The 26,096-nt window shown below is 55.8% G+C and overlaps 9 protein-coding genes across 9 annotated transcripts; 3 read left to right on the top strand and 6 right to left on the bottom strand.

Moving 5' to 3' along the window:
- Positions 1-305: 305 nt before the first annotated feature.
- Positions 306-6,341, bottom strand: mug81 (Putative steryl acetyl hydrolase mug81; the record flags this gene model as incomplete). The annotated part of the gene is made up of 1 exon (XM_071064514.1): positions 306-6,341. The coding sequence occupies one exon, from the start codon at positions 6,339-6,341 to the stop codon at positions 306-308; it is 6,036 nt and encodes a 2,011-aa protein (XP_070920615.1).
- Positions 6,342-7,717: 1,376 nt separating this feature from the next.
- On the bottom strand, positions 7,718-8,556 carry SEC4 (GTP-binding protein; the record flags this gene model as incomplete). Its single annotated transcript, XM_071064513.1, has 3 exons — positions 7,718-8,040; positions 8,113-8,380; positions 8,524-8,556. The coding sequence occupies 3 exons, from the start codon at positions 8,554-8,556 to the stop codon at positions 7,718-7,720; spliced, it is 624 nt and encodes a 207-aa protein (XP_070920614.1).
- Positions 8,557-9,816: 1,260 nt separating this feature from the next.
- Positions 9,817-11,990, bottom strand: NCA2 (Nuclear control of ATPase protein 2; the record flags this gene model as incomplete). The annotated part of the gene is made up of 3 exons (XM_071064512.1): positions 9,817-10,166; positions 10,217-11,904; positions 11,974-11,990. The coding sequence occupies 3 exons, from the start codon at positions 11,988-11,990 to the stop codon at positions 9,817-9,819; spliced, it is 2,055 nt and encodes a 684-aa protein (XP_070920613.1).
- A 1,228-nt stretch (positions 11,991-13,218) lies between these two features.
- On the top strand, positions 13,219-14,312 carry ERG25 (C-4 sterol methyl oxidase; the record flags this gene model as incomplete). Its single annotated transcript, XM_071064511.1, has 4 exons — positions 13,219-13,235; positions 13,295-13,400; positions 13,461-13,604; positions 13,659-14,312. 4 exons carry the CDS (start codon positions 13,219-13,221, stop codon positions 14,310-14,312), a joined length of 921 nt encoding a protein of 306 aa, XP_070920612.1.
- A 450-nt stretch (positions 14,313-14,762) lies between these two features.
- Positions 14,763-15,407, bottom strand: MFIFM68171_09091 (uncharacterized protein; the record flags this gene model as incomplete). The annotated part of the gene is made up of 3 exons (XM_071064510.1): positions 14,763-14,996; positions 15,092-15,154; positions 15,240-15,407. The coding sequence occupies 3 exons, from the start codon at positions 15,405-15,407 to the stop codon at positions 14,763-14,765; spliced, it is 465 nt and encodes a 154-aa protein (XP_070920611.1).
- A 2,209-nt stretch (positions 15,408-17,616) lies between these two features.
- Positions 17,617-19,846, top strand: MFIFM68171_09090 (uncharacterized protein; the record flags this gene model as incomplete). Its single annotated transcript, XM_071064509.1, has 3 exons — positions 17,617-17,644; positions 18,808-19,262; positions 19,397-19,846. 3 exons carry the CDS (start codon positions 17,617-17,619, stop codon positions 19,844-19,846), a joined length of 933 nt encoding a protein of 310 aa, XP_070920610.1.
- Positions 19,847-20,786: 940 nt separating this feature from the next.
- ARP5 (Actin-related protein 5) lies at positions 20,787-23,317 on the bottom strand (the record flags this gene model as incomplete). The annotated part of the gene is made up of 4 exons (XM_071064508.1): positions 20,787-20,816; positions 20,891-22,653; positions 22,708-23,028; positions 23,137-23,317. The coding sequence occupies 4 exons, from the start codon at positions 23,315-23,317 to the stop codon at positions 20,787-20,789; spliced, it is 2,295 nt and encodes a 764-aa protein (XP_070920609.1).
- Positions 23,318-23,769: 452 nt separating this feature from the next.
- Positions 23,770-24,216, bottom strand: DAD4 (DASH complex subunit dad4; the record flags this gene model as incomplete). Its single annotated transcript, XM_071064507.1, has 5 exons — positions 23,770-23,798; positions 23,861-23,945; positions 24,001-24,045; positions 24,105-24,161; positions 24,214-24,216. 5 exons carry the CDS (start codon positions 24,214-24,216, stop codon positions 23,770-23,772), a joined length of 219 nt encoding a protein of 72 aa, XP_070920608.1.
- A 279-nt stretch (positions 24,217-24,495) lies between these two features.
- On the top strand, positions 24,496-25,104 carry MFIFM68171_09087 (Vps72/YL1 C-terminal domain-containing protein; the record flags this gene model as incomplete). The annotated part of the gene is made up of 1 exon (XM_071064506.1): positions 24,496-25,104. The coding sequence occupies one exon, from the start codon at positions 24,496-24,498 to the stop codon at positions 25,102-25,104; it is 609 nt and encodes a 202-aa protein (XP_070920607.1).
- Between the last annotated feature and the right edge of the window lie 992 nt (positions 25,105-26,096).

Raw genomic sequence — 26,096 nt, 5'->3', positions numbered from 1 at the left:
AAAAAAAAAAAAAAGGTCTAGTTCGTGGCGAAGATGCGTATGGATGAAACGGTTCGTGGCAGGCTCGCACGAGACACTGTCACCGCAATCGCCCGGAGGCTATGGCGGCGCGTCGTAGGAAGTCTACTTTCGGCCGGAAACGACGGCACAAGGAAGCCTAGTTCACCAAAGTCCAAACACAATCCAAGCAGCCATCTCGGCTGCACACTCTCCCTTGACGTTAGACAGCCATACCTAGATAGCTGTTTAACACACCAACATTTTACCCCGTCCAGGCCCATGAAATCTCCATCACAACCAACCCGTTACGCCCTCTCCCCTTCCCCAGTAGAACTAGAACCCTGCTTCCTCTTGCCCTGCTCACTTCCCTTCTCCACCCCCGCCGCCACCTTCGGCCGTCCCGGCAGCTGCACCCCCTCAACCCGCCACTCCATCCCCACATACCCATCACTCAGCACCAACACATCCACCTTCCTCCCGTCCTCTTCCTCCGCCTCAGGTAACTTAACCACGGCCCGCGCAGCCACCCTCTCCCCGACCTCCAACCCCTTCTTATTACTCCCATGATTTCCCCCCCTCCCACCGGCAGCCGTCCACCCGACCCTCTTGACAGCAAGCACCTCGTCCCTCTCCACATCCCCCACCACCACAAACCACCCCTCCGTCTGCGGCTTGGGGAAGCGGGGTGCATACATGCGCGCCTCTCGCTCGGCGAGCGGGTTGAGGCGCCTAAGCTGGACCGCAAGCGAGCCGGTGCGGGGGTCGTCAACGGTGACCTGGACATTGGGGAGGGACGCGGCGGCCTTGGTGAAGCGGGCTGTCTGCGCCGGCGGGACACCCAGCTTGCGGGCAAGGGACTGGAGCTTTGGTGGGACGTTGCTGAGCTTGGCAATGTCTTGAAGGGGGGTTTTCTTGTTGTTGTCGCTGTCATCGCCGACGGTTTGCACATCCACACTGGGGAGAATCGACGCGGGATTCTCGTCCGGCCAGCGGGCCGACTTGACGCACTGGAGGAGCTTGACAAACTCCAAGAGGCTGCTGAGGTGGCCCAGCTCGGCCATGACATCGATGCTCGCCTGGATGATGCGGATGGCCTGGTCCAGGACGCTAGTCTGGTCACCGACGTAGTCAGTGATGGGCAGCGGGATCCTCGACATGTGCGCCTGCAGGAGGAGGAAGGCCTTGACGTGTGGATCCCACATGGGCAGGCCGAACGAGGTGCCCGGGAACGTGAGGTTGCGCGAGAGTTCCGCATTGATGAGGTCCTCGTTGTGCCGCACGGGGAGCTCATCGTACTCCGTCGCGCGGCACATCCACGAGAGCGCGTCGAGGAACGAGGCTTGGGGTTTGGCTTTGCGGACGAGGTGGCGGATAGTTTTGTGGGACAGATAGTAGTAGCTCATGATTTTGCCTAGTGGGGTTGGGTCGACGTCGCCGTTGGGGTAGACTTCGACGCATTTGGAATCGGCGAGTTCGGAGAGCGAAGCGTCGATCATGGAGATCATGAACTCGTTGGCAAGCTGTTGGGCCACGGTCGAGTTGTGGTCTTCGGCCGAGATTTTGAGGCCGTAGTAGGACGGGTTTTTGTGCAGGCGGCGGAAGAAAAAGGTCCATGTTAGGTAGTCGAGGGCGTCTTGTTTTGTGACGATGGTTTCGGCGCAGATCTCGGCGCACAAGTGGTTGTCGAGCACTGTGTGAAGCGAGGATTCGACCGGGAAACCCGTGTGCAGGAAGTGTTTGTAAAAGTCCTTCTTGGAATCCTGGGTGAAAATGCGGGCGACGCCCGAGTTGTCGAACTGCGGGCGGCCCGCGCGGCCGAGCATCTGCAATACATCGGTCAGGTCCATGTCCTTGTATGCCTCGATCTTAGCGTCGTAAAACTGGGTGCCCTTGACGACAACGAGGTGCGCCGGCAGGTTGACACCCCACGCGAGCGTGCTGGTAGCGATGAGGATCTGGATCTTGTTGTTCAGGAAGAGTTCTTCGGCAAGCTGCCTGTCCGATTCGACCAGACCAGCGTGGTGTAGACCAATACCGAAGCTGATGGCCTCCTTGAGAGCCTCGTCCTTGACTCGCGAGAGGTTGAGCTGCAAGTCTTCCTCGTCCATGTTGAGGAACCGCCGAGGATTATCCTCCATGCCGCAAAGATTGATGAGGTCCTTGGCCGTCAGGCGGGTTTGGCGACGAGACGGGACGAATACAATGACTGGCTTGTCAGGGCTGTGATTCAAGATCGCCAGGAACGTTGGCCGATTCATTGACTGCATCAGCGGGCAGAAACCCCTGACCTCTGGAAAGCCGTCAATGTAGAGCTCCAGCGGTACAGGACGTACCGAGTGCCGGAAGTTGAACAAGCCCTCGTCCTTGACGCCAAGCCAGTTGCCCAGATCTGTCGCATTCGCGCACGCCGTCGACATACCCAAAAGACGGACGGCATTCTTGGTAGACGCCGCAATGTAGTTCATGCGAGAAACAATAATCTCCAGAATAGGGCCACGGTCTCCTGCAAGGAGATGGATCTCGTCAATGATGACTAAGCTGACCTTCCGGACATAGCCTCTCGTCTGCCAACTACGAGAGATACCATCCCATTTCTCGGGCGTCGTGATGATGATGTCGGCGTCTTGGATCGTTCGAGTGTCCGGGGTATTGTCGCCGGTCAACTCGACGAGCTTCATACCCAGCGGTTTGGCGAGACGAGTCCCCCAATCCTTGACACGCTCGCGCACCAGGGCCTTCATTGGGGCAATATACACCACCTTGGAGCCCGGGCGCTCCCGAAACGCCCACCACATGGCTAGCTCGGCCGCGACAGTCTTGCCACTCCCAGTGGGTGAGCCGAGGAGGACGTTGACCGGCCTGTGATACAGCGTGTGGAAGAGCTGGGTCTGCATTGGATTGAAGTACTGGAAACGCTGCGCATAGATCTCTTCCAGCACCGAGTTCTTGAGGGCCGAGATGGGCAAGGGCTGCAAGTTCAAGAGATCCGTGTAGACGCTCTCCGTGTCTGGGCGAATGAGATGTTGGAACGAGACAGGAGTCACTGTCTCGGCACCGAGCCAACGGTCGGAGATAGCCCTCACGTATATCTGGTTCGGAAGCGGGTCGGAAAGCGGTATTGTGAAATTGAGCTCGTGGTCATCGTGCAACTTCCGTCTATTGAGGATGAAGAACTCATGGTGATAGATCTCCGATGTTTCCGAATTCTCAACCCAAATATAATACGATTCAGATGTCCCATGAAGATGGTCGTTCCAGCGGAAGTCGGGAGTGATGTACAGTTGAATCCTCAATACGTCGCGGTTCAGAGGTGCGATTTCAGCCTCAACGCTCAACGTGGGGAAATTTTCGAGTAGTCTTGCTATCTTGCCGCCCATGCGGAAGTTGTTGACCAAATTCCCAATCTCTGCTGGCTCCATCTCCTTCATTGCTTCGATTGACAGCGTTTCCTTCATGTCCAAGTGGTTCAAGACGGGCTTGGGGAGGTCGAACTGGTGGAAGGCGTGTTGGAAGGCCCAGATGCGCTTCTCGATTGACTTAGCCAAAGTCAAGAGGACGAGGCACTGGTAGCCCCATCGCCTGTTGAGCGAGATCATGAACAGAGCCCTGCAAATGCGTCCAGCCTGCTGGGCAACATAGTTCAGGTCGTTCGTTAGCGCAAAATCCTCCGGCTGTGCTCTCGAGATGTAGGCCTGAAGCAAGATATTGGTCTTCGTCTGTGGCTGGTCAATACCGCTGGTGACATCGTACGGCACGAACTGTCTATTGTCTCTCATCATGGCCAGCTCCTTGGCCTCGTTATTCCTCGATTGGATGTTGTCGAATTCTCCACTCATAGCAATCATCCTCAGTATGTCCTTCTCGGTAGCGTCCGGCCTCATCAGAGAGTTGAAGATTTGTATGCTGGTGTGCTGGATGTAGTACTGGCTGGCAATCCGGCCGATATCCTTGGGGCGCAGCTCCCCGGTGGGCTCATTGTAGATGATCATCTGGCTTTGTTGAAGCGTCCTTGCGGCCTCGGTCGCTAGTTTGGATCGTCTCTGCACCAAGCTACGGTCGTCGCTGAACTCTGACCACTCGATGCCGTACGCCATCGGGTTCCTCTTCATGCGAACAAAGAGGTAGGAGTACCCAATCCACGTCACGGCATCCGATATCGAATTAACTGTCCCCAACGCAATCTCGGCGTTTAAATTGTCGACGAGCTTAGCGGAGAACCTGGATTCGATAGGCAGCTGGTCCGTCACGGCCGTCAGGTAGTGTGCGAGCTTGTCATGGGTGGTACAGATCATGCCTATACCGACATCTTCAAACTGCGGGCGGCCGGCGCGACCAAAGATCTGTAGGACGTCGAGGATGCCAAGGTCGACAAATTTGCCGTCCTGAGCGCTGTATACCTGGGTTCCCTTGATGACGACGGCAGCGGCAGGTAAGTTGACACCCCAGGCCAGAGTGGCTGTGCAGCACAGCACCTTGATCACGCCCTCGGCAAACAGGCGCTCCATGAGATTCCTGTCCGAGCGAGCCATGCCTGCATGGTGGATGCCCAAACCCTTGGGCACAAGATCACGGATCTCACGCGCCTTAGTAGTTTTGACATCTCTCATGGCCGACTCGTATTTATCGTGCCCGGTAGGGTCGAACAGCCCGACACAAGCCTCATCCGTGGCTTTCTCGTAGAGCATCTTGGCAGTCGCCTGCGTGTCCCTCCTCGAATGGACAAAGACCATTACCTGGTGGTCCTTCTCTAGCATCTCCCGCACCTTTTCAAAGGCTACCTGGTCGAGGTTGTCTCGAGACTGCTTGCTGTTTGGTTTCCCCTTGACCCCAATGAAGTGCTGCTCAAGCGGCACGGGCCTGAAGGAAGCGTCAAAGTAGAACAGGCCGGCTCGCTTGTTGACACGCAAAAACTCGGCCACATCGACGTAGTTGGGGAGTGTAGCACTGAGACCGACGATCCGAATCAGGGACTGGGTGCTCTCCACCTGCCGCTGCGTCCTGGCCACCAGCGACTCCAACACAGCGCCTCTCTCGTCATGAAGCATGTGCACCTCGTCGATGATGAGGAGCCGCACCTTCTGCACCAGCTCCGTGTCTCCGGTGCCCTTGCGTGTCACGACGTCCCATTTCTCCGGCGTCGTCACGATGATCTGGGTCTGAACGATCTCAGATTTGGTCAGGTGCATGTCGCCCGTGTACTCGCGGCAGCGCAGCCCAAGCCAGGCGAGCCGCTTGCCGAGCTTATCCGTAATCTCGGCCGCGAGTGCCTTCATTGGAGCGACATAGACAATCTTGAAGTCCTCTGCTTGGACGGCAAAGTCGGCGGCGGCAGGGTTCTCGAAGGGGCTGGGCGTAAGATACTGGCCGACGGTGTGCAGGATGGTCAACATGGCTGCATCCGTTTTACCAGCACCTGTTGGGGCGCAGATGAGCATGTTCTCGCTCGTTGTGTAGGCCACCGGGTATACCAGACTCTGCATGCGGTTCAGCGTCTTGTACCCCTTGAATGTTCTCCGGCACAGCCCGTCCATGTCGGCGATTTTCACGAGCTTCTGGCCTGGCCAGAGGGTTCCCGGTTTACCGGCAGGGACCAAGTACTCTTCATACTTTTCAAACTCCATCCTCTGGCTGCCCATTGGCAACTTGTACTTGGCCCCTGTATGGCTCAGTGTGTTACCGGCGCTGTACGTCTTGTACACGTGGGGATAATCTTCTTCTTTTTCGCGGGCTGCAGCCAGGGGAGTGGCTTTATGTTCGAGGTCCTTGCGCCTGAGGACCTCCTGCCGCTGTGATTTCGTCAACAGCCGTGGCGCTTGGCCCGTCTGCGCATCTCGGAGGTTGTCCGAGGCCATGGCAGCGACAATCTCGGACCGGTGGGAGACTAGGTCGATGATGAAATCGAGGTCGTCAAATCCCACCAGGTCCGTCAGCAACGACTGAAGCTCGCCCTCGGGTCTGCTGGCGCCCAGAATGTCCATGATCTGGTCCTGTAGAGCCCCGGGGGCGAGACCGGACCTCCGTGATGAGACATCGGCGCATTTTGATGCGAGCCAGCCAAGATCAAACGCGCCGCTACCATCACCATCAACGCCATCAAACAGATCGCCGCTATCAAAGTCGATTTCGTCCAGCTCGTTATCTGAGATAAAGTCCCAGATATCGCGCGGCCCGTCTCGGGGCTCGTAAACGCGGTCGACTTCGTCGTCCTCCCAGTCTGCATCGATCACGCTTTCAAGGTTCTCGATGGCGGGCAACCTAGAAACGGCCGCCTTCATGGCGTCTGCCTGAGCACGCCATTCCGCGATGGTGGGACAGTTATCGAGGGGTGATGAGCCGGCCATATTCCGTTATTCTTATCAGAGCCCAAAAATGAAACTTGCGGAAATGGCCTGTGGCGGAACTCGTAATCAATTCCTCCAAGTTATTTGCATGTAGATCGAGTGCCCTGGCCTAGGTCAAGCAGGCTCGGTGCAGGCAGGCGGTTATCCTTCGAGGTTGTGCTATGGAGAGGGACCAAGCCCCTCCGTTTGACTCAGCCCGGTGAGTGAGTGAGGCGGGCTGCGCAAGAAGCGGCCCCCGTTCAGTTGTTTACAAGGGGTCCACAAATCGACATGCCGGTATCGAAAATCCCAAGCTCGAGGTATCTAGCACTTGCATCAGGCGAAATGAACCGGGGGGATAAATGTCGCAGAATGGATTGGTTGGAGCATATTCCCCAGAGCCGTCTTGGAACGGCTACTGTATCCATGCCGGAACAAAGCTTTATTGTGCACGACGGGGTACGTATCTTACATGTATGGTTAGGTATGGGGTCCACCCATTTTCCGTCGACCTTTCTCAGCAGCTCTCTATCACCCTGAGTAAGGTATCTTCAGCTCACAGACTCAAATAGCAAACTGCGACCCAGACAGCTCTGCCGTAACCAGAACCCAGCCATTCACGCTTTCCAACCCTGTTCACCAAACCAATATGAACCTCACCCAAACACCAATCACAGCACAAAACTCAGCGAGGTTAATGTATTAAGTACCGAGATCAAGACAAGACGAAAGCCCAAACTCCGTGACCAGAAAGATACTTTGCTCTGTGCCCTTCTGCCTGCCCTCAGTCGCTTGCTTGCTTGCCCGCCCCTTTGGCCCCCCGTTCTTCTACAAAACAAAACTAGAAAAAAAAAGCAACAAAGAAATTCCAGAGGTGGATGGCGGCGAAGCCCAAGACGCTGCCTGTTCTCTCTTCCCCCACGGGTAACGGTCAGCGAGCAAGCCGGCAAGCAAGTCAGCCTCCTTCTCCACTCTCTTCCAAACTTGCGACGTCCGCGAGTCAGATACTGGATGCCTTCTCCTCCTTAGCTCTCACACCTTTTGTTCTCCTTTGGTCTTCATGGTTGCAGTATCGTCGACTTTCGTGGGTTGGTCGTTGATGAATATCGAAAATGGCTGGGATCGTAGCGTGCATGTCGGGCGTATGTACCTTGGGCTCCTTTAAACAGGAAATGAAGAAAAGAGAAGAAAATAAAGAAAAAAGAAAGAAAGAAAGAAAGAAAAGGCGTTGCGTCCGATTGAGACTTCGTCATCGCACCTTCATAAAATGGCTCCGTCCTTGCCATGCCATGCCACGCCACGCCATGCCTGCCGTGTATCCCATATCCCAACCAACCTGCCTGCCTTCTTGCCTGCAATAATACCATCCGGAGCTCTCTTCCCTGCCAGCACAGCGTTTAGCAGCACTTCCCACCAGCGCCGTCCCCGCCCTTCTCGTTGACATTGACCCCCGTCTGCCCGGCACTGCCTTGCTCGGACTTGGACGTGTCAATGATGCGCTTCTTGATGTCGGCCGCGAGGCTGTAGAAAGCCTGGTCAATGTTGGTATTCGTCTTAGCTGACACCTCGAGGAACGGAATCCCCAACTCATCGGCCAGCTGCTGGCCCCGCTCCGTCGACACGACCCGCTTCTCTTCCCAGTCGCACTTGTTGCCGATTAGGATCTTGTTGACGCCTTCTGTCGCGTGTTGCTCGACGTTGGCGAACCAAGTCCGGATGTCTGTGGTTGTCACAGGTAGTTGTAAGTCAGTAAATCAGTTCAACAAAACGGAAGTGGCAAAGGAGCACGCACTGTTGAACGACCTCTCATCCGTCACATCGTATACTAGTAGGATCCCCATGGCACCCCTATAATACGCTGTGGTGATGGTCCGGAACCGCTCTTGGCCGGCCGTGTCCCAGATCTGTAGCTTCACACGCTTGCCGTCGAGCTCGATCGTCCGGATCTTGAAGTCGATGCCGATGGTCGTGATGAAGGACGGCGTGAACGAGTCCTCACTGAAGCGCAGCAGGCAGCATGATTTGCCCACGCCCGAGTCCCCAATCAGCAGCAGCTTGATCTGTTCATCGTCCGAAGCGGCCAGTGTCAGCATGTACGCAGGGCTTGAGAGTGGTTGCGGCTTATGGGGTATATTGCGGAATCCGCGCAAAGGAGGTGGCAGTGGTGCAATGGGCGGAGACGCATCGCTGAGGGCGGAATTACCAAGAAATCGTAATTTCTGTTACCCGACGACATGGTGAATATGTAAGGGCGGCAACACCGCACGACTTCGGGTCGGCTTCGCTTCGGATATCAAGACGGCGGCGTCTCTGGGAAGGCGAGATGAAGTCCAGACCAAAGAGGGCTTTATAATGATCGGCGAGCCTGCCGTGATATATAGCGAAGAAGCGGTAGCTGGCTCGCAAGACTTGCAGCTCCCGAGATGCGACAGAGCCGCGCTGTGTAAGAGAGCGCCACACGTCAGTGTTCCCGTCTTGCCGGTGCGAGGTATTCGACTGGACAGCTGGCGTGATGAATGATGGCTGGGCGGCGGGCCGCAGGGAATTGGAAAGGGCAGAGCACTGTAGGCAGCCAGGTTTGATCTGAAGCGAAAACCAGACAAACGGGCATCGACAGAGGAGGCTAGGGTGGGCGGACGACAGGGACCAAGTGAGATCGCCGCGGGCTGACGCACCTGCAGAGGAGACGGACGGGAAGCCTGGATGGAACCAAGGAGCCGGTTGCTTTCCAAGACCCCCGGGGTCGTGATTAATTAGCAGCGGCGTGCTGCCCTGTTCCACAGCCGCAGCGTTCGTTCTACCGTTGCCGGCACAGGAATGTCAAAGGAGAAATAGGTCGCAGGCTCAAAAGATCAAAACGTCGGTCCGGAGCAGGCTGTTGGCATTTGTCGAACTTCGAAAAGTTTAACTAGGAGGTGAGCCTCAACATAGCATGCGGAAGGGAAACGTCGCCGAGTCTTGGCGTGCCTGCGGTTGGACGAGACACTGAAGTGGCGCACTTTGGCCCCCGGCAACGCAACTTGTCAGGGGTTCGCTCACTGTCAGAAATGCCCCACCAAGCCGCGCACCACAGCGTGTCCTGCACCGGCCACGACCTGGCCGGTAAAGACAGCACATCAAGGGCCAGATGTGCCCTGACAGGAACGGACTAGAAAGTACCTGGGTTTACTGCGGAGGTGATAAACCTAATGGACAAAATGGGGGCCAGAATCGAGTATGGAGAAAAGGAGCAAGAGGGTCGGTGCCCCACTATTGTCTGAGGAGCTTGAGGTTGTCTCAGAAGCAAGTCCTCGGTCTAGCTACAAGGCATTTAACATCTATCATCAACCGTACTCTCATAACGCATCCTGGATACGCCATCTCCTTCGATTCCGTCCCGCCAGTTCCCAATATTCACATGCTCCCCTACGCAATGCTACCTGAATGCTGCCGCTCGTCAAGGAACACCATAAACACACTAGACACACTAAAACATGTATCAACTTCCGCCGTTTCACTACTTCATCCTGCCCAGCCACTCGGCATACGCCCAGCGGATTCGCTCAAGCGCTTTCATCTGCACCTGGATGCCCTTTAGATTAGTCAGCTCATCGAGGTCCTCGATGAACTCCTTCTCAACGTCTCCGGGCAGGACACCGTGCGCCAGGCCCCGCAGCACATGGACCTCGCACACCAGCAGGCCGTGGTCCCGGTAAGAGATGATGTTGTTTTGCGAAGTGGTCGCCTCAGACAGAATCCGGTCAATCTTGCGCAGCACTCGGACACTCCGTCTGACTTTCCGGCCACGGCGGATTCCCTTGCGGCTGCCGAAGAAGGTTCTGAAGTATTGGAGAAAGGCGATCGTGACTAGTGAACGTTTAGTACGTATTGAACGGGGCGCAACAAGATAAACCCACCAAGAACACCAGGAGTCAACCCGACAAAGCCAAAGACCAGTTCCTGGCTCTTCAGCAGCGCATCGATGCCGCTGATGGCTATCTCGAGGTCGACTTTTGTTTTTTGCACCTGGATCAGCAACGACCGGACGAGGTCCCCCTTAATAGCACCGACAACGGGCTTCCGCATGTCTTTCTCGTAGGCCTTGAGCACAGGCGTCACATCCCCCTCCTTAACTTTTGCTCGGATCTCGGCAATCTCGCTCTCCGTGATGGACGGGTTTCCAACCGCGACAGCAGGGTTATCCATCGCAAACTCCACCACCATCCGTTCCAGGCTGTCCCGATCCGCCTTCAGACTATCTCGGCTCATGATGGCAATCTCACTGTTGGTGTCGTGCCGTATCGTGCCGATAACCTTGCGTACGGGCTCAACCACCCAGTTGAACCAGAAGTCGTGTGCCGTGTGACCAAAGTCTCGAATCCAGTTAATGATGTCATTTCGCCTATTAACCAGGATGCGGAGAATCGTAGAGGACGAAACAAGTAAAGCCGCTGCCGGAAGCCAGTATCTGACGAGCCTCGACGGCCGCCCATTCTTCCGGGCGAGTCCTGCCATTGCGACGCGATGATCTGGGAGTCCGTCTTGGAGAAGCACGAGAAGCCGGCGCGCAAGGACAGCCGGTCTCTCGGCCGGATTGGAATCCTCGACGTGAATGGAGAGCTCCGGGTCTTCTTCAACACCAGCAAAGACCTTATCCTCAAACTCCGAGACGCTGATGTCCAAGGACAGGACGCCACGCAGGATCATGTCCATGAGAGCAACACTTCGCTCTAGCATGCTTTTCCACTCTTCGTTCTGTGTCTCGTCCGAAAGACCGAAATTGAGACCCTCGCCCAAGAGTACTCCCAATCCAGTTGCCGTCATCTCCCGGAGCTTCCGCAGCTGGGTCTGCTTGTGACGGGCTTCGGAGCGGCCAATGTCCACACGGGAGAGAATCTTGCGTTGAATATCCGTGATGGACCTCTCTGCGACGCTTTGCCTCACTATACCGTAAAACTGACGCCAATGCTTCGACAATTGGGAGTGGAGGGATGCTGACACGGTTGCTTTATGGGCCCGACTAACCCCATCGTGCTGTGTAGACGCAAGCTCTTCGGCGTCCGACACTTGGGGCGAAAACTGATCCCGGTGCAAACGTTTGAATCGATCCACACTCTCGTTATAAATTTCTCGGGTCCAATTCCACATCCGCAACGGCGATGTTTGCATGGTGTAAAGGATACTGTAGGGATATGAACTTAAGACGTCGTCCCAATACCAGACATCATCGCTCAGCGGGATGATTTGATCAAGGAGGGTGCCCATTAGGAGGCCGTATGTCTGCACGGTCGCTTTGCCTACCAGGAGCCACTCGACATCCGACTCATACTGACTCTTGGCCTCGAGAAGCTCGGGCGATGGAGGCTCTCCCGTCAAGCCGGACCGCACAAGCAAGTTCTGGATCCGGAACGACGACAAGTGGGACCCTGAGGTTAACCCGGACGACAAGGCTTTCACGATGTGAAGAAGTTCGTCAACACGGGGCGAAGAGAGCGCAGAGGCTGCGACGCCGTCGACGCTCCGCAGCTCGCCATCGTGGTCCGCACCCAGTGTCAAAGGCACCAAAGAGACACGATCAATCCGTGCATCTAGACGCCGGAGCTGACTGCAATATGTGAAACCATGGTTAACATTGCGTGTTTTCCAAGCAGGCAGGCCCCGGAAGAATACTAACTCGGCCACAATAGACATTGTGTCGCCTCAAACGAGGTTTGGCACGGCCCGGGAGCCAAGCGCCGGGCTGTGCAGCGTTGCCGTGAGCTGCAAGGACCTGCTGTGAGCCTTCTCGCCGTAGACTCGCCGCTTCGTCCCCGGTCTGGGAGGACGCGTAAAGGTGGCGAAGTGTGGCCAGAGTTCCGAACTCTAACGGGGGCTGATGAACCGATCAGCCCATCCAGTTCTGCTCGGATGTGAAGAATTCCGGGGTGAAAAGCGGCTGGTCGAAATCCACAGTGGGGTTGGTCTCGTGGCCAGGGAGCAATCGGCGTAAGGTCTAGCGTGCCAGGACTGGTTTGTGGGCTATCGACAGAGATTCAAATGAGATCATGCCGCTCGGGTGCAAGCGGAATCGAACGAGTCCTTGTAGGTAAGCCACTACGAAATTACAGCGTATAGGAATACCCAAATGTTGCTAATTGCCCGCGGGGAATCAAGTTAATCCTCGGCAGAAAAGAAAATAAACCACATGATGGTGATTGAATGCATCGATTGGTTGATTTTGGGTTTTACAATTGGGCAATGATTTCATACCTGAGGCAACTTCCGCTCAACAGGCACAAGTGCTGCAGGAAGAGCCACTAACTGCTTTACGTGCATAATCAACTGACAGCCGTTGAGAGCAGTCTCGTCTACCAACCACCGTGTATGACCGCTGACTGGGCCAACGGTATGTGATTTTCTGGCAGGGAGACAGGATACGTGTAGATTCCACACGTCATCTGATCCATTTTCATCGAACTTTACAATCAATGACACGCTGCATCAAGAACAGACTCCTCGAGCACGGTATTCTGCATGCACCTAACGAATGCTTCAAGCTTGGCAGGCACGGGGCATGGGAGGTTGACGCATCCGTTCGACTGATAGCCAATGACCCACCCCCATTTGCCCCACTTAGTGTCCTCGGGAGACGGAAAGGGGCACTGGAATGTGGGCCGATGCTGGTGCGATTGGCTGAGTGGAACTCAACACTAACGCCGGCCCCGTCAAATGATAAAAATCCATTTCATTTCTGACCCTTTTCTTGTGCTTTTCCTCACTCACCCACTCGATCGCAACGGCATTGACCTTGTGATACGGTCCCCTTTTCTCTTCTTATCGGCCTGTCCGTCTTTGGCCGCTATTGGTGTTGCTGTGGTTGCTCCTTTCTCTTCTCTGCCTGCGCCGCCACTTGCGCACCCTCCACATCGACTCGCCCAAGATGGCGTCGGGAGTACTGTAAGACCACCGCTGCGCGTCTCTGTGACTCGTCGAAGAAGCTGACTCGGGACACCTAGCAACGCGACCATTGCTGGTCTCGGCTCCACCACTACCTACACCACCGTCTTTGAGGAGGTCTCCAAATACAATGTCCACCTGAACCTGGCCGAGCGCCTCTGGGCGGTAGGCGCGCCCACCCCCGTACTGTCCCGTCCTCAACAATCATTCTAACTCAGGACGCAGTCCTGGTATCTCTGGATGCAGAATGACACGATTGCGACGGGCATCATGAGCTTCGTCATGCACGAGCTTGTCTACTTCGGCAGGTCACTCCCGTGGATGATCATCGACGCGATCCCATACTTCAACAAATACAAACTTCAGAATGTCAGCGCGGCTTAGTTCACAAATCTCCCCCAATGCAGCTAACCCGTTCTTTAGACCAAGGTGCCGACATGGAAGGAGCAGTGGGAGTGCGCTGCCCTCGTCCTGCTCAGCCACTGCACGGTCGAGCTCCCCCAAATCTGGCTATTCCACCCTATCGCGACCTACTTCGGCATGGACTACGGCGTCCCATTCCCGCCCCTCTGGAAGATGGCGATGCAGATCACCATCTTCTTCATCATGGAGGATGCCTGGCACTACTGGTTCCACCGCGCGCTGCACTACGGTCCGCTCTACAAGAACATTCACAAGCTGCACCACACATACAGTGCGCCTTTTGGCCTCGCTGCCGAGTACGCATCTCCGATCGAGGTCATGCTCTTGGGCTTCGGTATTGTCGGATCTCCCATCATTTGGGTCTCGATCACGGGCGACCTGCACCTGATGACAATGTATCTGTGGATCATACTCCGCCTCTTCCAGGCCATTGACGCCCACAGCGGCTACGACTTCCCCTGGAGCCTGCGGCACATCCTGCCCTTCTGGGCTGGTGCCGACCACCACGACCTGCACCACGAACGCTTCATTGGCAACTATGCGTCGAGCTTCAGGTGGTGGGACTACTGTCTCGACACCGAGGCTGGCGAGGCGGCCAGCAAGAAGCGGCGCGAGAGGAAGTTGGCCGAGATTCGGGCCAAGAAGGCTCAGTAAATGTTGGGTTCCCAGCGCACTGAGCATGACAGCCGACTCTTGCTTAAAGCACCTCCAAGGAGTGGAAAGGCTGCTACATATTCGATGGGTTTAGACATTTGCGGAAGCGCGGTTTGCAGGTTAGTGCCAGAAGAGAAACAAATGCCCACTTAGAAAGGAAGGGGAAGGGGAAGAAAAATATGACGTCCGTGAATGAAGACGACACGAACACAAAGTACCTAGGGACGGACTCCGCTGCATAAAGACGGGCGTTGGGGCGGACAGTCCATAATTGTTAATTGCATAATACCACTTAGCGACTCCCTTGCCGCTGTATATATGGAGCGTTACTTTACACTAGTTTGACTAATATGCGAGATGATAACACAAGACATGAAACCTATCAGGCAGTTGGTGATGGATCCCAATTGCGTGCCGGCCGAGACCTAACCGTCAAGCCTCCAGCTCATGTTATTTCTTCCGAGGGACGCAGCAATCCCTTGCTGCACCGGTGGCCCTGTCCGCAAGGCTGGACAGCTGACATGCCTGGTCCTGCTGTTGTTCCTGTTGGGACTGCTGCTGCTCCTCGACTACTTCGCCAAAGTCTTTGGCGAGCTCATCGCATATCGAGGCGAGCTCGACGTCCTTGGATGAGAGGCCCTTGGGGTGGTGGGTTGTCCAGCGGATGAAGGTTGCGTTAAACACCTAGGAAGAAGGTAGGTAGCTAAGTTCAGTGGAGGGTCGTCACGCCATGACCACAAGGTGGTCTGGCTCAGCTTGGCCCATGGTTGGAAACTTACGTTGGACCACTCCGGGTGATGGTTTTTGAGTTTACACTGTAGCGATACGGCCGTCATGAAGTCCTGCGTGCCCCACGTCCCAAAGTAAATATATGGTTTGGTCCATGCGACAACCTCGAGGTTACAGTAGAGATTAAGTTCGACTCACCCACGTCTTGGCGAATGTTTTGAACTTGAACGTCCGCTCGAGCGCCTCACCATCCGCGACGAGCGCCCACCGCCCGCCGTTGCCGGTCAGCAGCGGGGCTAGCGCCGCGGCCATCGCGGCGGCGTCTGATCCGGTTGAAAAGCGAGGTTGTGGGCTCGTGCTGCTCATTGATGCCGTGGAGGTGTTGGCGAGATGGCGGATGGGTGGGTGGACGTTTTTTAAAGGTCGAGGCGCGTGGATGGAGGTCCGCGTTAACAGTGATGCTCGGGCGAGGCTGGTGCGGAAAATCCCAGGGGACTTCAGCGGGCCGAAGCTGGTGAGCAATGATAGTCTAGAGAATTTTGGTACAAAGGATGAATGCATCGTTTGTTGTGGGCTAAGGTTGATTGGCGGGGGGGATGCAGGATGGCTGAGACTGTGGTATTGTACATGGAGTTGAGGGTACGGTACCTCGAGCGCGGGAGGTCGACGTGGGATTAGAGTATTGTGGCAGCTTACCCTAATCGTCTAGTCCAATTACCGGGGATACTGTCCAGAAGCGCAAAGAGAAATGGTCAACGGCTTTACCACGTCCAGGTTTCGGATAGAGGTGTCGTCTTCTACGTTTGTTTTCACAGCGTGGTCGCCGTGTGTCATGATTGTAATGAGAGGAGACTGGGTAGAATTGGAAGTCTCCTGAGGGGAGCCATCGAACCCTTGGGTCTTTTAGGTAGGCGATATTTTTAGGGTTGCGTCATAATGCCGGTATGTATGGAGAACCAATCACTTTTTAACATGTAGACAAATACTTTGCAGTGTATACTATGGGGCGTGTTAAGCTGCTGTCAGTCCCGAGGAATTGACTTACAAAGAAGGTAGCGATGGCTGACACGTTCAACTGGAGAGGCGTTAGGGAGACAAGAGCCCCGTGAGACTTTCGACGACGTCTGAGGAAGTAAGGTGGCAGCAGACTTTGTTGCCTTACTCATCACCAATGCTGATCTCCACCTAGAGCCTCTAGGAGTACGCCGGTAGGGCGATCCATGATTGCGGCGACACAACGATCCACGGCACGTTCCGAACTCTCGCAGTTGTCATTTTCTTGGCCGACTTCAGAGTGTTCGTTGGTAGCGTCGTGTTGTCGCCTAGAAAAGGATACTTTCCTGTAACGGCATGGTTGGTGAATCACAGCTCTGACTATGCCAGGTGAGGCAAAGCCTGTCGTATAAGTCGAACTCAAAACGCGAGACATTTCGGATGGCATTGGGCCGTCCATGGCGGGTTTCGCTATTTGGAGATGGAGACTCGGAAACTCGGAGCGAAATAGGCTTCTCATCCTAGGAGAAATATTCTGATTCTAACATAGAAATACTATGACATCGCATGCATGAAGTCGGAGGAGATTGAGCGAGCGATTGCCCTTTCGAATCTCATGAGGGCCAAGGGCGACGCGATTCCAGCGGCAGCGAAGAACACGGTACGGCCAAGCATTGATAGGTGATTGGGTCGATGATGTGGGGACGCGCCGGGACACACGGGACCAACTGGACCTGACCTTACCTTAGGTAGGTCCTCGGGTCGGGTGATGGCCCCTACTCGGAGCTCGGAAAAATTTCTCTCGGCTGCCAAGAGCGATCCTGCGCCATCCCCTAACCCCGCGCATCACCATCGCAGCCCTAGACACTCGCCGCAAGACATCCAGCAGTTATCTGCTGACAAAGCAAGCAAACGGCTGACAAAGACCCTCGAGAACCACCCTGGCTTCAAACCAGGAACGTATCGATGCGATTCGAGACGTCCAGAGAGTCGAGCTTCGGACCGCTGGTTGCTCTCTGAGGGACTTTGATGCTAGCTCGGGGACGCGTTGAACAGCCTATGTCATCTGCTTCCGAGCGCCCCTGCTGGTCCTCGGCTCCCTGGCTTACCAACGCTTTCCATTTCCACGCTTCGCGCCTACCGGCCCAGCAAGACTTTAGGTTTTGTGTGTTGCAAGCCCAGATACCCGCCGACTACGGGATCCGGACAAATCCAGAAATATCTCGGGTTTCCAGGCACTACGACGGCGCGGCCTGAGCACCGCAAACCAGTGATACTCTACGTCGCGACTTTGTCGCTGCACCCAGCCACTCGGATTTCGCGGTTGTAAACCTCTTCGGAAAGGTCGCCAGGCAGGTTCAGGTTCGTTCGTGCTCGGCGATGCTCAGTCATGAGCCCCATTTCAATCCGATCCACTAACTGACGCTTACACACAAGGCTGGAGTGCGTCGCGAAGCTGTATATCGTCAGCAACCCACCCAAGCGAATTGCCGGTCTGGTTGCAAGCTCTCCTGTCCCGGCAGCCAGTAACGACCTAGTGCGTGCTGCTGAGTCAGGACGATTAACGAGTCGCGTCGCAAACATGTCCAGCAACACAAGCATCAAGCATGGTGAGTGGGCTTTCCTCGTCGATACGGATATCGTTTCCCCCTCCTTCTCTTCACCGTCCCGGTCATGGCCTCTTCTGGCGCTCCGGCGCTCCGGCGCTCCGGCGTGGGCGGACAGGCCAGACGCAGATGCAGTCGATGCAGTCGATGCAGTCGATTTTATTGCTGCCTGTCTAGGCAACATGAAAGCACGCTGCACCTGTGATCGACCCGTCCACTTGCTGCAATCCCTCTAGTGAGGGAGGAGGCCGGCTCGGTATTACCAAGACATCTTCCATCGCCTCCATCCCCGTAAGAAGACATCGGTCAGCCGTCGTTGTCAATTTTCAAGTGTATATTGCGCAAACACTTCCGATGTACGAAGCATGAGGGTCGTTTCATCGACGTGCTTATACGCTGGCGCTGCACCCCCAATGGATCACCTCATCGTCACCCAGAACGGCCCCGCTTGGCTTTACGCACACGGCACCGTGGCGCATGTAAGTGCCTGCTGCTGCGCTGCATTGAGGGTACAAGAACACGGGTTGCATCCCAATCCTTGTCGCCGTTTCCCCTCCCCTCCCCCCGGCGTCTTTCTTACCTAATTCTCCCAGATGGGTGGGCAGTGTTCCGATTAGCCATTCGCGCACCACGCTTTGTGCCCCGTCTTGTAAGTCGTTCGTTCTACAAGACGCCGCCAGCGCCGTTGCCCGACACCCATCTCCCTCTGCTCTCCTGCCACCTAATGTCACATTCGGTACCGAGTATTGAACGGAACGGCGGTTGGCCCAAGCAGTGAACAGTCCGTTCTCTGCCAGATGTTCTTTGCTGCTGCGTCTGCTGTTCTTGTTGCACCCTGTTCGGCCTGTTGAGTAAAGTTGGATTTATAATCTGTCTTACCCAACCTCGCCGAGCCGTCCCGCTGTACGTCTCCCGCCGCCCCATTCTTTATTTGCTCTTACGGTTTCCAGCGCCGATGCCACCCCTGTGTTCGGGCGTCGAGTTGCAGTCGGATCCTGTTCATCCAGCATTACACACCCGCTTCGGGTTTTAAGTGCAAGATTGGCCCGTTTTATTGTTATCGTTATTACTCGAGCACTGTGTGCCGGTCTGCACCTTGGGCCTCGCGCTGTGTTTTCTCTCATTTCATCCGTAAATGGTATACTAACCTGGCCTTTTGGGTTTAGAGCCCAATGCTCGCGAACATCCCGTAGCACCTCCACCAGTTGTTGCTCAAGGCGACCAAGCTGCCTATCCTAACCCCAGCTTCCCAAACCACTCGCAGCCCGTTCCCGAGGCCGTGGGAGTCAACCGCGCTTCACCTGCTTCAGCCGCCCCCGTTCCTACGCTGCCACATGGATATAGTCAAACACCACTCCCCCAAAGCGAATCTCTTATCCATCCAGAGCTGCGATCCGGCCACGAACCTGCCGCAACAACCGCAGGTTACGCGCCAGTCCCTACTATGATCCCCCCGGGAGTAGCGCCCCCATCTGACCAGGCAGTTGCCATGTCTGGCCCTCCTACGTCGGTGATCTCCCCCGTGGGGATGGTAGACCAGGGAGAGGGTGCAGCAGACGGCAGGAAAGCCAAGCGCGAGCTCTCGCAATCCAAGCGCGCCGCTCAGAACAGAGCCGCTCAGGTGAGTAACAACCCTTTTGCTTCGTTTTCGGCTAGTCAGTTTTTCTCTGAGCACACCAACCCGGAAGTCAGCGTTACTCGTTTGAGATTACTTGCCTTACGTAAAGATGCTGACTGAGCCATTTGGTGCTACAGAGGGCATTCCGCCAACGTAAAGAGGGGTACATAAAGAAACTAGAACAACAAGTCCGCGACTTTACAGCAATGGAAGTCAGCTACAAGGAACTCCAGGCCGAAAACTATTCGCTAAGAGAATACGTCATCCACCTTCAGTCACGGTTACTGGACACCCAGGGCGAATACCCGCAACCGCCCGCCAACATCAACCTCTCACACCCCAACTCTCAGCCACCGCCTACACGTGGCGGACCCGACTCGGTCCAGACGGCCGGACAGGGCCCCGGCGCTAACCCTCTCGAGGTAGCAGCCCAAGCAGTTGCTGGCCTTAGTCGGAGCGAGCACCTCGCTGGGCGCGACCCGTATGCTGCCGGACGTACAGACGACGACGTTAGGACAGCTGAGGAAATCACGCGGCAGCTGCAGGAGGACGGCACCCAGGACGCCTTACCCGCAGCCTCGATGTAGGAAACTACTCTGCGCGTGGTTCTGGTCCTATCTCTAGCTCTGACGTGCCTCTGCCTGGGGGTCTTTATCTGGCACTGGATTCGAATCTGGCTCCAGTCTCAGGCCTGGCCTTTGCCCTGAGTCGTTGGTGGACAAGACGGAAAGAAGTAGAGGGTTGGTCTTCCTGGGTTCCCGCATCACATACAATTTTTTTTCTCTTATTTTCTAGCCTTCTCTTTCAGTGGCCTTGGAAAGAGATTGCGTTTCATTGAGGAGGGTCAACTCGTTTTCTTTTCCTGTTCCCGTTCGGCGTTACGACATATTGACGGCGGGTGGCGCACGCAATAGCAGCGGACTATTGCTATGTGTTTCTGTGTTTCGTTCGTTTGTTCTCTTTGGTTGTATTCTAGGGCTTTGTCTTGCTGTCGTTGCTGGGGGAGAACAGCTGATCGGTTAGTTTTCCTCGAGGGAATGCATGCGGCGATGCATGGTCAGACAGAGGATGGTAGCGAGGGAACCCAACGCTGCGGGAGTATCGAATAGCCTTCGTGCAGACCTAACTAGGCATCTTTAACAGACAGCCGGATAGGTAGCTTTGCCACGATTGAGTTCTTGCCCGCACCATGCCACTGATCCCCCGTTGTATGTCGTTTGCGGTTTGATGAGCACGGCATAAAAGGTTGGCTGAGGCCAAGATAGGGCTGGGGGAAAGCAGAACCTGCTCATGACGTGCGGCAACGAAACATTTATCTGGTTTATTTTGGGCTAACGCTGCAAACTTGACCTGGACCTCCCTTTTGCTCCCCGCCTCTTACCCTCTCCAACCGGCTCGTCATCCAGAACTCCAATTGTCAAGGTCTAACGGTACATGGGTTGTGGATTGACAGAGTTCATCTGGCGGGCGATGGCGAAAATGAAACAAACCCTTGAAAACGCCACGCCGTCGCCAGCATCAGGTGCATCAACCAAAAGCGTTCCCAAGGTCATGTTCCTAACAAACAAGGCATGTCAGCGTGAGACGCACAAGTGGAATAGGCACGGGAAAAACCAAAGATGCAGACCAACCTTGAGGTATTCGCCGCCCTTCTCCTGGTATTCCTCCTTGCTCACCATCGCCCTCTTCGCCTCGGGGGTACATGCCCAGCCTGCCGCGCCCTTCCACGCGTCCAGAACGGCGTCGCCGGCGCGCCTGATCACGAGCGGTGCGCCTGCAGGCAGCAGCGCCGCCAAACCATTCCGCAACCGCTCGTCAAAGTTCTGGAATAAGGTGTTGCCGCCCGTGAGGAAGACGTCCTTCAAGAACTCGTCCCTCCCGTCTATCCCGACAATGCCGGGCAGCCGTTGCGTCAAGATATCCCCCGCAATCTCCACGATGCCGGCCTGGTCGATGCCCGCGATGGCGCCCGGCTGGAAGAGCACCTCGGGCACGCGGATGCGCTCGACGTTGAGGTGCAGCCGGTGTGTCTCCGCTGGTGAGGAGGGGTCGAACGGCCGGGGACCGTAGCGGAACGCGTGCAGGAGCGACTTGGACCAGTCCTTTTGCGCGTCGAGCGTGTGTTCGTACGTAAATTCCTTGTCATAGGCGAGCAGGTCGGCCTCGAGCGCGCGGACGGCGGCCTCGAGGTCCTCCTCGCCTTCCTCGTCGTCGTCACTGTCGCCCTTGTTGGCGCCGATGGCGACGCTGCGGTACACGCCCCAGTCGGCGTCGTCGGCGCCAAAGTCGTCGTCATCGCCTCCGCGCCGGCGCTTGCGGCTACCCGACGCGCCCATGGGTGTGTCCGAGGCGAGATTCGCAATGTTCTTCATGCGGATCTGGCTGGCCAGGGACTTGCGGTTGCCGAGGTCTGCTTTGAGCCGGTCGCGCTCTTTGATCTGGGCTAGTTTAGCTAAACGCGCCTGGCGCTTGTCCTCGAGCCAGCCCTCAAGATCGTTCGTCCGCCTTTCTTCATCAAGACGTGCCTCCTCAGCTATTCGAGCCTTTTCGGCTTCCTTCTCGGCCTTTGCGCGCGCCCGGGCGTCGTGGTTGGATTTGAGCAAGCGTTGTTGGCGCTTCTGCTTCAAACCAGCCTCGTCAAGTTGGTCGTCGGGCACGTCAAGAAGGCTAAAGTCGGGGGCTTCCTGCTCTTCCTCCTGTTCGCCACCTAAATCCTTCGTCCGCGCCCGCTTAATGGATTTTTCAAGCTCCCGGATAACTCGCTCTAGCGCCGCTTCGTCTTTAAGCTCGGCGTCGTCTAGCAGGCGCTTCGTCTCCTTCTTGTTTTGGTCGGCAATCCGGCGCTGCACGTCCTTGTAGTACTCGAGCTCCTGCTCCTTCTTCATTAACCTTTCTAGGCGCATCTTGGCAGCTTGCTCTTGAAGCCTCCTGCCGCTCTCCTTCTTCCTCTCGGCAATTCGGGCCAGTTCCTCCTCTGTCTTCTGCACGACCACTTCCTCGGTATAGGGATACTGAACGATGCGCTCCCTGTCCTCGAGCCCTGTCCAGTCCATGAACTTGGCAAGTTCCTGATCGTAATCCAAGGAGACATAGCAGAAATCCCGAACCATCTGCTCGGCCTGTGAAGAGTTGAGCTTGCCGGGAAATCCGCTGTGATACTTGAGCTTGATGAGCTTCAGGAGGTATTCGGCTGCGTGCCAACCACCCCAGTTCAATCTGATCGCCTGAGCAAGCATGGCTTTGGAGTTGTACACCGGGATTAAATGTGTCGCACTATAAGAGGATGACACAACGAGACCAGTCCGGCCTCTATTGTGGCGGTATGAGAATAGCGAATCGATGCCGTAGACGAGGCTTGGTGCGCCGTAGCACTCAAAGATGATCTCTGTCATTGCTTCGAAACTGGTCAGAAAGCGGCCAACTGAAGAGACACGGGAGAATGTCTCACATTTCCTCGAGTATGGGAGGTTGGCAACAGCCTCAGTCAATACGATAGGCATGTCGATGCCGCCCGAGACGCCGTTCATGCCGAGTTTTAGAAAGACGTGGTCCAAGACGTGCTCCATGACATCCCAATTGCTCACAATTCCGGTGCCAGCTTCGAAGGCATTGCGGATGTGTCCCCGCGCAGTGGTATCGGCGTAGCAGTCCAGGCCGGCAAAGGAGAAGGTCCTGTTGAGTTTCCGGTCACGGTACTTAGACATGATTGGGGGTATTGCTAGTCGCGGCTTGGACTCGAAGGACCAACCTGCCCGAACTGAAGACGAGCCTGGAGAGCGCAATTGAGCGCGTTAGCAATCTCAAGACCTGGAATTGTGCCCGCGAGGGGCGCGCCGGGGAGAGAGGGGGGGGGGGGGGGGGGGGGGGGGCGGCCTACCATTGTCAATGACTATCGCCGCCTGGCCCGGAGGCTGAGCCAATGCCCGTTCACGTCCATCTAATTGGGGCGGCAGGAATTTCTCGAATCTGGCTTCCTTGACCGGATACAAAGTTGGTGGAGGGAGGCTCTTCCAGGCCTCCCTTTGACTGATGATCTCGTCCATGGCGGACGGCGCCATGGCTCTAAATGCTGGGTCGGAAGCGGCTGATGCGAGATTATTAGAGAGGATGTATCCTAATCCTGGAGCACTTGGTGTTGCATTCTGACTGCGGTGCGCGCTCTTGACGAAGATAAGAGGAGAGGGTGCTTTTATTACGTGTTTGGCGCTGCAAAATGTCAAACCGCTTCCGCGTCGAGCTCACTATCGAGGTGCCTAGCAATCCCAACTCAGGGATCTTGCGCGACCGTGTTGATTACGGTGCGAAAGGTATTCAACACAGTGTAGCCCAGGGACTACTAATAGCCTTTACACTGTTCACATATAACTGTACAAACCGCAGGCTTGGTCTCCCAGTCTGAAAATAGAAGTCTCTACGATCTCTTGTCAAAAGAAGTCTCTATCGCCATTGAAGTTTCCTCTCACGGCGCTTAAAGAGCAGCCGGGCTAGAAAATGCTCAAGTCCGGCTCTCTCATGCTGGATCCTTCAAATTGTCCGTCGCTGTTTTATCATTCGAGGTTAGAAAACATGTTGAATATTACCCAAAGAACCCTAGAACTCACCTTCCAAGTGAAATAGCACGTTTGATTGGTAATTCTTGAACATCTGGGCCACCAGCTCAATGTTCATGTTCTGAATGTTGATTTCCTAAGACTATATCAGTAAGAGTACCTAAAGATTGGAAATAACATGGAAAGTTTACCTGCAGAGTCTTATTCATAACCATGACGGCCTCGTTCAATTTTTCCTGTGACGAAAGCAATGAGTATGGTGGGTTGGGTTGTTATTGACCCGGCATCAACATACTACATTGGTGATGATGCGCGATAGAAGCAAGTTCTGCTGATGTTCGTGCGGACTCTCCTATTTGAAAATCAGTGAATACATTGTCGAAGTATTCAAAAGACTGTCATACCATCGCGTCGGTGGCCCGAAGTTCTGTACAGATGATTCCCTTGCCTCTCAGCTCAGTCCTGCTGCTGCCGTGCCAGATATGAGTGGGTAGTTGTTGCAGAACCCCACCCCCGTGTTTTCTGAGGGATGCCATCAATAATACAGTGCGAGTACTTAGAAGCGGTGAAGCGCGGCAGGACCTGGTCCTCCCCAAGCTCACTGCTCAAAGCACTCCCAGGGCACCGTCAGCCTTACGAAACCATCAAACAACTTAAAACTCAGAAATTCCAACAGCGATACCACAATGTCGAACCCAGAGGCTCAGGCTGCGCAGGCGGCGCACCAAGCACTCATCGAACAGCTCGACATCCATTCGATCCACAAGAGCTTCCGCAATCCGCATTGGCGCCCCAACCAGCGCCGCAACAAAAACATCAAGACGATCCTCGGCGATGCCTCGCGCAAGGAAGCCTCCGTCATTGCCACCCCGCAAGATGACAGCGGCGCGGCAACCCCTGCATTGCACGACAATGACGGCCTCTCCACAAGCGGCACCTCGACTCCAGCTATTCCCTCGGCCAGCGGTACCACCAGCCTGCAGCCGAACCTAGCCCAAGCGTCGCGCAGCTTGTCCAAGCTCGTTCTCGAAAAGACACTGTCGGCATCGTCCAAGCCTGCAAACGGCGCAACATCGTCGGCACCGAGCGCCACCTACACCAACATTGAGAGCGCTCCGAGCCTGGCCCCGATGAAGCACTATTGCGACGTGACGGGACTACCAGCACCCTACCTAGATCCGAAGACAAGAATGAGGTACCACAATCGTGAGGTGTTTGCCATGATTCGGAGCCTCCCGCAGGGCGTGGGGGAGCAGTTCCTTGAGGCGAGAGGCGCGCACACGGTCCTTAAGTAAGCCTGCCGATGCTAGTTGACGAAGGCACTTGGGACCGCGCGCAACTCTCCCGTGCCTGCTTCAATCTGGGTGACTGGAAGGGTTGGGCGCAGTCGCTCTTGGCCTGGTCTGCTCTGCAATCATGGTTGTGGCAAGTGCCGTCCAAGAAGCGTCGGCCTAAAAGAAACGTCCCCTAAGGAAAGCGTGGTCGGAGTGCTCTACAATCAAGATGTTTGTATGCCATCGAGCTCTTTTTGTCAGGCACCGTCAAGCAGGATCATCGCGTGATCGAAACCTTGCGCCCCTCCCACTCCCAGTCACGATGGCCAACCAAGGAGGTACGGGCTCTCCCAACCGGTCTTCGCAACGCCGCCCAAGCACGCCACAGTCTGTGTTGTCAGCCGGGAACCCCTTCGATACGCCCACCTCCCAAGCGATTCCGCTGCATCTCTTCGAACGAGCTCGCCGACCAGACCAGATCGACGGCAACACCGACCCTGAGGATTGCACCAGGACTCGGCAGTAAGCTACGCCGCCTCCCTCAACTACGAGCGGCCGCTAAAACAGACTCTGGTTGACAGGACGCCAGCGTGGCGCCGTTTCCTTAGGAAGGTCCACGTCGTTTTGGTGGGCGGACAGGACAAATCCATTCTCACGTATCTCACTTTTTGTGTTACGCTCATCGGCGTTCCGGTCGGAATTGGCGCGGTCCTCGTGGGCATGTCGTCGATTTTCGGATGGCCCGAGTTGCCAGTTTGGACTTTCTTTGCACGCCTAACCAGTCAACAAAAATAGTCACGCCTTGCCGCCTTCGATGTTCCGTTGTTCTCTTTTATATGGGCGTCACTCGCGGCACTGCGTCGCTGGGGCTGAACCGGGGAAGCATGGCGCTTAGACGGGCTAGCCGGGCGGATAGGCACGCGGGTGCGGCGAGAGCGTATCCTGATATTAACGTCACAGGTTGGCGCATACGCGTATATGTGTGTACGACCAACAAAGTCAAGCCCCAACTA

Source organism: Madurella fahalii (assembly GCF_045866475.1).
Source record: "Madurella fahalii IFM 68171 DNA, scaffold_5, whole genome shotgun sequence".
Classification (NCBI taxonomy): domain Eukaryota; kingdom Fungi; phylum Ascomycota; class Sordariomycetes; order Sordariales; genus Madurella; species Madurella fahalii.
This window is presented reverse-complemented; position numbering and strand designations above follow the sequence as displayed.